The 12,197-nt window shown below is 41.0% G+C and overlaps 1 protein-coding gene across 1 annotated transcript in view; it reads right to left on the minus strand.

Annotated features, from left to right (window-relative positions):
• Positions 1 to 5,425: 5,425 nt before the first annotated feature.
• Positions 5,426 to 12,197, minus strand: part of DUSP10 (dual specificity phosphatase 10) — an 84,771-nt gene continuing 77,999 nt past the window's right edge. The window contains exon 4 of the mRNA XM_089685040.1: positions 5,426 to 11,817. Coding sequence (XP_089541166.1) covers positions 11,552 to 11,817 — 266 coding nt within the window. The 3' untranslated portion in view covers positions 5,426 to 11,551. The remainder of the gene's footprint in view (positions 11,818 to 12,197) is intronic.

A 12,197-nucleotide genomic window follows, 5' to 3' on the forward strand; every position in this document is an offset into this window, starting at 1 on the left:
TGTGCAGGTAGCTGCTGATCACCAGCTCCAACAAATATTTGCTGCTATAGGAGGCTCTTACAGTTACTAAATACAAGGGCCATAAGTTAACCCCATTAAAACAAGCTCCTGACTGTAGCCAGTAATATTTTGGGGGCCACCAAGAGGACATTTTTAGAAGCACAAAAATGCTGCTTGATCCTCAGTCGCTATTTGCAATTCAGAAAAGACCACAGCTTAAAAATATATTGGCCTAACACCACCTGTATAATATACAACACCTCCTATTTTTCCTATTTTTGAAAATATGACATAAGGTGCCGATTTCATGCAAGGCCAAGGCATAATCTGTATGTGCAATAGAGACTATATTAAATATAGCTGCAAAAAAAACTGTAACTCAATCCCCAGCTCGCCTTCTTTTAGAATGGAGCGCACAAGATTTTCTTTTAAAAGCTTTGGCTTGGCTTTCAGGCTGGCTTAAGCCTGTCCATCAAGCTAAGCACAAATTCTTTGGCTGCAAAAATAGTCTTTGAGGCTGTTTACATTGAAATTGACCCTGTTAATAAACACTTTAATTTGGGCCATATGGCTGTTGGACAAGGCTGACCCCAAATCACTTGCCTCACGTAAAACGTTCAGCGTCCATCACATTTACCAACATTATGTCTTCTTCTAAAGTGTATCTAAACTGTTAAGCCGGGTCCATATTGCTCAATCATCGGGTATTAGAGACAGAAGGTAGGGGGGGAAAGAGGTATGCAAAACTAGGAGCTGTGGCGGTTCAAGGTTACATGACTTGAAGCAGTATTATTATTATACAGTATTTATAAAGCGCCAACAGTTTGCTCAGCGCTGTACATTACAAAGGGAGACAGAACATGCGACAGTACGAAAACAATACAATGTGATACGCGAGGGGTTCGAGGGCCCTGCTCTTTTGAGCTTACAATCTAGGAGGGAGGGGATAGTGGTACAGGAGGAGATAGCTGTGGGGGATGGAGTGGTAGGAAGAGTGGAGGAGGTCGGCAATTAGCAGGGGGTGGGGTAGGCTTCCCTGAACAGGTGGGTTTTCAGGGTGCGCCTAAATGAGAGGAGAGTAGGTGATAGTCTGATGGATTGGGGTAGGGAGTTCCAGAGGATAGGTGATGTCCTGGAGAAATCCTGGAGGCGGGCATGGGAGGAGGAGACCAGGGAACTAGAGAAAAGGAGGTCTTGAGAGGAGCGGAGTGTGCGTGTTGGGTGGTACTTGGATATTAGGTCGGTGATATAGTTTGGGGCAGTATGATGGACAGCTTTGTATGTCAGTGTTAGGATTTTGAATTTGATCCGTTGTGCAATCGGAAGCCAGTGGAGGGATTGGCAGAGGGCGGTGGCGGAAATGGAGCGGTTGGTGAGGTGAATGAGTCTGGCTGCCGTGTTCAGGATCGACTGAAGCGGGGATAGCCTGTGGCGAGGCAGGCCAGTGAGGAGGGAGTTGCAGTAATCGAGTTGTGATATGATATGATACATGTGATCCGGAGCTCTACAATACAGGGGCCCTGATATAATGCTACCTTGGGTTTGGGTGCTGAGATCCATGATACCTGCTTACATTATTGTCCTTACTTCCCTTCCTCCCTAATGAAAGGAAGTACAGCATCCTAGGAAGGACCACAACACATAGGACAGGGTGCGCCAAAGTCTTGAATGGTTGTTTTAAATGGGCTTTGCCTTGTGTTGGAACGGCTATAAAAGTAGTTTGGTCAATCAAGGTGGTCATCTCTGCATCTTCTCTAAAGCTCCCCCTTCCACTTACTGTTATGGTGTTTTACATGGAATCAGGGGTCTACTGACCATTTGGAAACTCGGGCACTGCCCGAGGGCCCGGGGTCAGTAGGGAGCCCCATGAGATGCCCCTGGTACCTTTTTCATAGGCTTTTTTGAGTTTGGGCGAAAGACACAGGGGCCCCATCATCCCCTATTGCCTGGGGGCCCCATGAGTTGTCAGTCCGCCCCTGCATGGAATGTTTGCTTAAATAGAGTTAATCGTTTGGTCCTTTATTATTACCTGCATGGAGTATGGCCTAAAGCCTTCTAGCTTAATCTTAGTTGATTATTATTTGTCTGGTAGTTTTTAGTTTGAGTTAGATTTTAATGGTTGTTTATGTGTACAATTTTGGATTACCCTAATAAAACACCACAGCCCTTTGAGCCATTCAAAATAATATTTTTGTCTTATTTATAATTGACTTGAGGTTAATTAATGTATATACATCCAATGTCCTATCTCATGTCAAATTCTAATTCTGTATTTTAGATTTAAAGGCCACATTTAAGGAAGTTGGTACTGCTATAATCAGGAAGGTGCCATTGCTGACCTCACCATTTGAAACTGCTAGTCCCCTGGCTGATCCAAAAGCTTCAATAATTCCTGAAGCACTGAACTAGAATTCAGTTTCCAGGTCAACTGTTTTGACTCTGCTCTGATTGAAACCAGAGACGGCTCGACAACAGACAAGCAGGGAAGAGAAAAATCTGTTTTAGGCAGATCAAAAAAAAAATTCAAGCCACTCTTTTTGAGGTTCCAGAGAGGTCACATCTTACAAAGAAAATTTCACCAAAAAAATTCTGCAGTGGAAACAAAATTCATCTGAGCATGACTGAATAAATTCAGTGACAGTTCATACAAGATGCAGAACAAGGAAGGCTTTTTCTGTACCTGCCTGGCGAAGGATCTTAATCCAATGTGTCATTTACAACTTCGAACTTCCTCTGTAACTTCCTAATGAAGGGAAAACATTGCTAATGCGCTATGACACAAATGGGGCATGTTGAGGAAACGCAGAGTAGAGAAAAGTGTGTTGCCTGGAGCTTCTTATAAGATTTAAAACGCAAATCGGGAATATAGTCAGCTGTAATTAAAATATCACCTTTAACAGCGTAATCACATGCCTTGGTTTTTTTTTTTTTTTTTGCTTTTGCCAGCATCTCTGAAGAATGGAAAAATATGGTGAGTTTAAAGTGCACTTGTCCTTCGACCACGCAGAGCAAAGAAATTTGATTGCCCACTACCCCCATTTTTATAATCACCTTGCGCTCACTCTTGAGCTGGCAGCTCCCTTCGCCCACTGGAGTAAGCAATTAAACTGATAATTTCATGTATGGTGGAGCATGTGATTCTTTACCTTTTTTTCCATGATGCAGTACTACGTAGCCTGTCATGTGACACTTAGTCTTGTGCATGGACTAAGAGCTTACACAGGGATATCTGTCACTTTTCTCCAGTGAGCCAATGAGCTTGCAGGGAAATGCATGGAAGGTGGGCACAGGCAGATTTAGCCAAACTGGGCTGTGTCTTGGGATGGCAATGCTGCCCATGTTGGCATACAGCCATCCACACTAATTAAATCTATACGCCTAGTGCTAGCAGAAAAAACATGGCATGGATCCTTTGGGACCCATACCTTTTGGTACACCCCATCTCCCTGAAGTTTTCAATTGGATATTTATTTTGCAACAATACTAGAAAATGTGTGCCCATTCATGGATGGAGTCATTTTTCGGTGGGTACAATATTGGGCAAAGTGACGATACCTCTTAAAAGTTATATTCTGGTGCAACGTTAGTACTGCATTATTTATTCACCATTCTAAGCCTGTCCCAGAGACACAATGGGGAGTGAAAAGTAATTTCTCCAAAGAGAAGGAAATCCCCTATTACAGGAATGGTTGCCCCCAATAGAGAATTCCCCCTTTATTTTCTGTTTTGGTGAGGTCTGTAAAATTCTGGATTCCTTTTCACTTTCTATCTTGGTGGCAATGGTCACCACAACAAATAGTGAAAAATCTCCTCATGTTGGGGCACAGACAACAAAAAAAACCCCTTAGGGTTGGTTCACACCAGATGCAGTTTTTTTTTATGACTCAAAAATGCATACACGGTGTTTTCCATGTATTGCAATGACCCTGGTTCACATCAGTGCAGTCAGTTCCAGGTGCAGGAAAAAAAAGTAGAACATGCTGCATGTTTGTTGCACATAACTGTATGTCAGCGTGGCAAAATGTATAAAAAATTCACCGGAATGGATTGTGATGTGAACTGTAAGCAAAAGTGTATCCGGCACGATCGGGAAAGGTCCCGATTGAAAGAGGAGACTGGGACCTTTCCATGAGTACCGCACATTTGCGTTTGGTCGGCGTGAAGAGGTTAATTAAAAAGTTATAGCACCATCCTTTTTGGAGAGAACTGCAGCTGGAGGCATTGTTAGGGTAGTACAGTAACCTTTGTGAAAGGTAATAAATACTTGACACATTACTTAGGGGTCTATACAAAAAACATTGGCTGTAACAATGACATCTATTGAACTTAAAAAAAATCATTTTTTTTCAGAAATACCTCCATCAGGAACAAAAATTCATTATAGCCACTAGATGGCCTGACAAAATAGGAACTACCTGTATTACACAAAATATGAGGATTTTTTGTTCTGAATATGTGGATGTTTGTCATATTCATACAGCCAGTGTTTTATGTATAGATCCCTTAGGGTCTATACACCTAGCATGAAAAAAATACCTATCTGATGCCAGTCGCCCCATCCCCCTTCCATTTGTAGCTTTAACAGACTTCTCCCTTCTGGGAAGGTATTACACAAGATTTTGGAGTGTGTCTGAGGGAGTTTGTACCCATTAGCACAGGTACTGCATTGGATGAGAAAATCTAGATCCCAATTTTCATTCCAATTGCTGCTAAGGTTGAGGTTAGGACTCCATATAGAACCTCCACACCAAACCCATGAAACCTATGGAGCTGGCTTTGTGCACAAGGACAACAGTCATGATGGAACAGAGAAGGGTCTTCCTCAAACTGTTACCATAAATTTGGTAGTGCACAATTGTCTAAAGTATCCTTCACTAGAAAAACCTTAACTTGAACTCAATAATTTGGAGGAATGTCTTCTCACTTTTGGCCATACAGGTAGGCATGATGGTCAGGTGTCTACAAAAATGTGGTCATATAGTATAGACTGGAGTTCCCATAAAAGAAGTCCCTCTTTGCTGGTGGTGAAAAATGTAGATATTGTGAGTGAGGACAGGAAATTATTTGATGTAATAAGCATAAAAAGACAAGTCAACAGTGACAGGATTGCTATAAGGAATACTCACATGGTCTTACAGTGTCACTCCCCCACGAGCCATAGCAGTAAAGTGCCCATTGCTTCTCTCTTTCTGGAGACCAAGATTCTGCAACATTTTGGCCAGTGAAGGAGGAGCACTGTAGGGGCAGCTTAGTGGTCTCCTTGTGACCATCACTGACGCAAGGGAGATGACCCTAACATCGTGTTTGATCTGGCTGCCTTGGACAATACTACTCTTTGCAATAGTTTTGCAGCAATCTCAATCTTGTGGCTGCATGAAACGGAAGTAAAGTCTCCTATCTTCAAATAAAAAAGCCAAACACATGGTACAAACGAGTTTTTGACGGTTTTATAGTCAAAATGACATTTTACACAGACAACAGGAACACGCCTATATTTTGTGCAAAAAAATAGTTAAAATAAAACCTCTTATTTGTTTTTTTTACATTCTGATATACATATTGAACAAGGTTTATGGCACCATAACCAGAGTCAAATTAAAACGAAAAAATATATATGATAATTGCTTCTGTGTTTACTTCTATCTTAGTGCTGGCATATTTCACCATATAAGTGCACCTGCGGCCTACAATGGGCAGCCAGTCTGTACACTTCCCAACTGGTGTGCTCTGGGACACTTCCAGCTCTTGATACAGTGGAGGGAGGGGGGAGTTAGAGAAATGGGCGCTGTTTTCTCATAGCTACAGAAATAGCTAAGTTCATCAAGGTGGGGTTTAGGAGCCTCGGGATAGGAATTAAAGGCTTGTCAAAAAGCAATAGGGACTCATTCCTGGTTTTTTATATCTTCTGGGAATTTATCTGTAGTTGGGTCTCAGGTCCACCCACCTTCACCAGGAAACATAAGACTCACTATTGCTGCTGCATTTTTTTTTGCCTTTACAAAAAAATGAGAAGCTATATTTGAAGGGGGCACATGTAGTCTAATGTGCAGATGCTGCTTCTGGAGATGGAAGTGATCCACCATCACCCCACATGCCTTAACTATCACTTTTTGGGGTAGAATGACTTTTTTACAGCGTTTAGCTGGCCGTATATGTTGCAATCTGACTGCAAAGTGTCTATACAATCTCCTTTAGATGTACCTTCTGATATGCAGTCTTTTCAATTTATATCCAGTCAGGTAGTCCCTCATACTATATAGTTTTGGCAGACTAAAAAAAAAGATTTGCTATTTAAGTGATACCCTTCATTAGATAACTTAAAAGGACCCTGTGCTTTGCCCATTCAGTACATTTCTTAGGAGGGGGACTTAATCACTTATTTCCTGATGTTTGGTGGTTGGTCTGGTACTTTGAAATGGGGCATGTCCTTAGCATTAAGCAAGTTTCAAGTCCTGACCTGGGACTTACACAGGGTTTCCTCTCTTTGCTACCAATGGCTAAACACCATAGCAAGGGACCAAATGGAAGGTAATTATGTATACCTAAAGAGGGCAAAACACATGTTCACTTTTACGTTTTCAAAGGTGCATGTCTAATCATGCCTCTTGTTGCAATGATGGTACATTTAAAGGAAATTGTATTGGTTGTAACATGTGTGGCCAACTAAAAGTTCACTTTTTGTGGTTTAAAGAAAACCATACAACGTTTGGTGCATCCAGTGTTCATGTACAAAACAGCCAAAGACCTGACCATCACATGTGTATAAGCTTGTTGGACATCTCAAGACCATGGGTATTATTATGAAGCTGGCTTCCCCTTTACATTGATAACAGCCTCCACTCCTCTGGGAAGGTTCTTTACAAGTCTGTAGGAATTTGTTCCCATTCAGATCAGGTTCTAATGTTAGATGAGAAGAACTCATTCACAATCAGGGTGCCCAAAGGAATTCAACAAATTTGAGGTCAGGGCTCTGTTCAGGCCCCTGACTTCCTCCACACCGAATGGTCAAACCATGTGTTTGTGGAGCTGGCTTTGTTCACAAGTGCACAGTCACACTGAAAGTGAAAAGGACCTTCCTCAACTGCAGCCTTAAGATTGGAGGTGCATATTTGTCTAAAATCTCCTTATATTCTGTGACATTAGCAGTACTCTTCACTGGAAACATCTGAACTCAATCATTTGGAGGGCTTTCCACATATTTTTGGCCATACAGTAGGTGTGATGGTCAGGTGTACACAAATGTTTGGCATATAGAGTACACATTGATGTTGGCTTTAGATGCTCATGCAGGGTCCTGTTGTTGTATCATGCACCCTAGTAAGATGCTTGCTGGAATGAGCAGTTTAATGAATGGAGACTGTAGCATCAAGGCACCTTAATTAACTTGTAATTTCAAACACCGGAACGCTTTTGGTGTGCATTCAACTGTATCATGCTACCGGAATTATTACAGAACTTCTGGCTCAGTGTCAAGGAGTGCTCAAAGTGTGCCAGGAACACAGGCAGAGAACTCCCATGTAGTGCTCTGATGTATACTGCCCACTGACTCTGTTGTCAGAGCAATATGGTGGCTGCCATTGATGGTCCTCCTACTCTAAATGCCGATTTCCTGGTTGTCTCTGATGTAAATAATTTCCTGACCTAGGAGAAATATGCATATTAGGAAGGTCAGTTGTCCCTTTCTATATACCTGTTCTAGGTAAGTAACTCACAGTATTTAAAATGAAGGGTGAACATGACAGCCAGGCAATTAGCATTTTAAAAAGGAGAGGTTAGCTATGGTAGCCTCCATACTTCTCTCATGACATTTGTAATTAATTATTAAGTGCTTATAATTTTCATTGATCTGTCTGTTTTGTAGGTAAACCTAAAGAGTTCAGTTGCATTTGGTATTGACAATAATTAAACCTCCAATTATTACAGCATTTGAATTATAGGAGAGGTCAGCCATGGTAGCCTCTATAGTTCACCCATGGTAGCCTCCATACTTCACCCATGGTAGCCTCCATACTTCACCCATGGTAGCCTCCATACTTCACCCATGACATTTTTAATTAATAAATATTTAAGTGCTTAAAATGACTTGCCTGTTTGTAGGCAAGTCTAAAAAGAACCAGTCACATTTGATCTTGGCAAGAATTAAAATATTATCAACGTAAATGGTTCTAAAGCCTTGGTGTTTTTTTAACTTAATGCATTCTTTGAATTAAGGTAAAAAACACCCCACTAATTCCCTCTCCCCCCAAATATTTACCTGAGCCTGTCAGCGATCCAGCGCTGTCCCAGCTTCAGGTCTTCTTTCCCATCTCTTCTTCTTCACACAGGTACTCAGGCAGCAGCGGAGGGAGCAGGGGAGGGGGCGGAGCCACACTGTGTGTCTATAGACTCACACAGCATGGCTCAAGAGCGAGCCCACAAGTGTGCCTCAATATTAAGTGGTTTGCTATGGAGGCATAACAAGAACAGGAGGAGCCTGGAGTGCTAAGGGACCTGAGAAGAGGAGGTTCGGGGCCACTCTGTGCAAAACCATTACACAGAGCAGGTAAGTATGAAATGTCTGTTATTTTAATAAAGTAACATTAGCATTTACAATCACTTTAACCTCCAATTAATATAGTGTGTGAACTATAGGAGAGGTTAGACTTGTTAGCCTCCATGACATTTTCATTTAATTAATAATTAAGTGCTTATAATCTTTTTGATTTGTCTGTTTTTTTGCCAGGCTAAGGAGAACCAGTCACGTTTGGTTTTGGCAAGAATTAGAATAGGTGCAATAGGAAAGGTTAGCCGTAATATCCTCCATACCTCCCTCGTGAAATGTTTCATTAATTAATAATTAAGTGCTTAACATTTTCTTTGAATTGTTTGTTTATTTGGCAGGCCTAAAGGGAACCAGTGATATTTGATATTGGCAAGAATTAAAATATTTAGCCTCCAATTATTATAACAATCAAGTTTAACTCTAAACCGTTAATATTGGCTTCTCCTTAACATGACTTATATAGAGTCTAACTCTATAACTTGAGAGTCATGGCTCAGAGATCACTTGAAGGCCGGCCCCCTCACACACTCTCTCAGCTTCCAAGTGTGCATAACAATATCACCTAACAGATTTCTGTGGTTTTGTACATTTCTGTTCACTACAGGGCTCAATTATTTAGCAATGCTATGCAGTCTAAGTTGCTGAAAGACAGTCTGTGATGTCAGGCAGCAAAGGTCACACCTAAATGGCTTCTCACTCATGACTTTCAGGCTAAAGTACTATGTAAAACATTTGTAGGAAGTACTACACTAGTTTTAAAATCCAGAAACAGTGTTGATCACAGGCTTTTTTGGGAAAAAACAGTCAATGTGTTTTAAAGGACCCCCTTATCAAGGCTTAAACTTTCTGAACTCAAGACAATCTAAAAGGAGGATTTACAGCATATCCCACAATCGGAACTGAGTCAGCGGTGTAAAGCTTGCTCAGGTTGCTGGCCTTGATGCTAGATCTAACAAGGGCTATAAACCAATTGAATATCCATTCAGTGACTTCTGCATGACAGAACTAAGGTTGTTGGTTTGAGTCCCAACCACAGCACAACCTGCCTGGGGTTTGCCTGTTCTCCCTGTGCTTGCGTGGGTTTCCTCCCACACCCCAAAAACATGCTAGTAGGCTAATTGGCTCCTGTCTAAATTGGTTCTAGTATGTGTGCATGAGTTAGGAACCTTAGATTATAAGATCATTGGGGGCGGGAACTGATGTAAATTTGCAGTAAAGCGCTGCATACATTTTCAGCGCCAGTACGTATAATAAATCTTCTGTTCAGATTCTGCCCAGGCAAAAAAAAGTTTTTAAACCCTGAAAGGAGGTCTTTTAGAGCACCAGAAATGAATCAACTTTTTTTGTGTGACCAATAAAATGTTCTAGAATGTGAAAACCATGTGGCACTCTTCTTTCTATGAGGTTTCTACATAATACTCCAAGAAACCAATCACAGACCTTATACTCTAGAGGGCTGCCTACCAAAAAATGTGCTTCACCTCCGAATCAAAACTGCACTTCAGAAAAAAGAATGAAGTTAATGAAGTTTAATTAATTCAAGAATGATTATTTTGACTCTTGCATAAGCCCAATTGTGACTGATTATAATTGACGTAAAAAAAAAAAATTCCCTGCATGCACGAATTCTCCTCTGAGAGTTATGTTATGTGACCGGTGTTTAAGTAGACTTAATGGTTGGCAGTTACAATGTGGATAGGGTGGTTCCTGTAGGAATTTTGTTCTGTACACATAGAGCTCCTCGTGTTGACAGATCAGTCATGGCAACCAGCAAAATTAAAAAAAAAAAAGCAGGCAGGGTATAACAAAATGAATTAGATATAACTCAGAAAATGAAAAAACACACATCAAATATTATAGAGGCAAACTCGCATCCCAGTTTGGGATTCAGCACATTGGGAGGTGCACTATGAACTAAAATTTTGTGGATACCTGACCATCACGCTTTGTTAGACATCTAATTCCAAAACCATGGGCTTTAAGATGGAATTGACTCTTTTTGTAGCTATAATAGCTTAACATATTCTGGGATGGTTTTGTGGAGTGTATCTATGGGAAACCGGGACCATTCATCCAAAAGAGCATTTATGAGGTCATGTACTAATGCTGGATGAGAAGATCTGGCTCACAATCGGAGATCCAATTCATTCCAAAGGTGCTCAGTAGGGTTGAGGTCAGGGCTCTCTGCAAGGCTGGAAGTGCACAGTTGTCTATAATATCTTTATATGCTGTAGAATTAACAATACCCTGTATTGAACTCAATCATGTGGTTGGTGTTTGAATATTTTTATGTTGAGTGTGCTGGTCAGGCTTCCACAAACTTTTACCATATAGTGTACAGTATCCAGCTGGTTGCATGTAACACCACAGAGGCTCAAGGGATAATATACCTTGAGCCTTGGAGATACCACCAGAAGATCAATACCTCACTATTGGTTCAACCCACAAAAATGGCTACCTACCCTGCATGTAGGCAAACTCAAAAACATTCAATCAGCTCTTACAATTCTCACACTCAAAACAAAATTATTGCACAAGAAGCCACTGAGGGCAAGAAATGGTCAAGTTCTGTGTCAATGAAACCCTATTAGCCCAAATATAAAAATAGAACATAACACACCCAGAGTTAACAGTTTCTAATTTTTTGCCATTTAAATATATTCTGTTTATGGCAGATTCTTCATTTTTCTTTTTAATCTCCTTGGAGCAATGGTCTGGCATAGTATGCATAAAAAATGCACATTTTCATAGCTGTATTGCATGAACAGCACTCCTTTCTTCAGTCCATGAACCCGCACAGACCCCTGATCACCATGGATTTATTTTTTTCTCAAAAACTTTTAGCCTTGGCTTTTTTTTTTGCCAAGGTGACAAAGGGGCATCCAAAGACATAACAGTTTCAAGCTTCTCCGGCTCGAGATCTAATCCTCCATCTTAAAAATTACTTTTATCCAGATGAGTTGCTTTTTTTTCTTTTCATCTTGAAGCTCTACTGATAACATGTTTTTGTTACACCACAGTCTCTACACCGATTAACTTTGGCGTAAGAATCCGTGGTGTGATACCATTATTTAAGTCTTCTTCAAACTCCAATAACTGGCCCATGAAGTTTAGGTTCGGGGATATGATTGGTCGCTTTCCTTTGACAAATTTGTAGGCGTCGGTCATGGTCATCCGCGTGTGCTTCATCAGGTAGGCTATCACTATGGTGGCCGAGCGTGAGACTCCTGCCTGACAGTGGATGAGCAGGCCTTTCCCACATTGGTGAGCTTCCTCTGGAAGATAAGAAAAAAAAAATATGGTTAGATGAAAGAGTTAAAACAAACTTCACATTATATAAAAACATCAGTTTTTAATGTTTTGGATAGACTCAGGATGAGTAAATTCTTCGATCAATATTTTACTGTTGTTCATAACCCCACTTGAGAAATTTCGCTTTGCATTCTGTCCTATTTTACAAAAAAAAAAGTTTTTTTTTTGCACCCTGCGGGGGGGGGGGGGGGTGTTTGTCCAGGAGCTGAAGGGACCGCTCTTATGTGGGAAGAATCGATGAGTAAGGTAAGTATATCTCTGCTGTCCTCTCCCCTAGCACAAAACAAGCAGTTAACCCATGCAGTGCAGGCACAGCCCCAGTGCATGGGGATAATTAAATCTA

The sequence above is a fragment of the Staurois parvus genome, unplaced genomic scaffold (genome assembly GCF_062004578.1).
Source record: "Staurois parvus isolate SC_StPar_1 unplaced genomic scaffold, SC_StPar_1.0 ptg000362l, whole genome shotgun sequence".
Lineage (NCBI taxonomy): Eukaryota > Metazoa > Chordata > Amphibia > Anura > Ranidae > Staurois > Staurois parvus.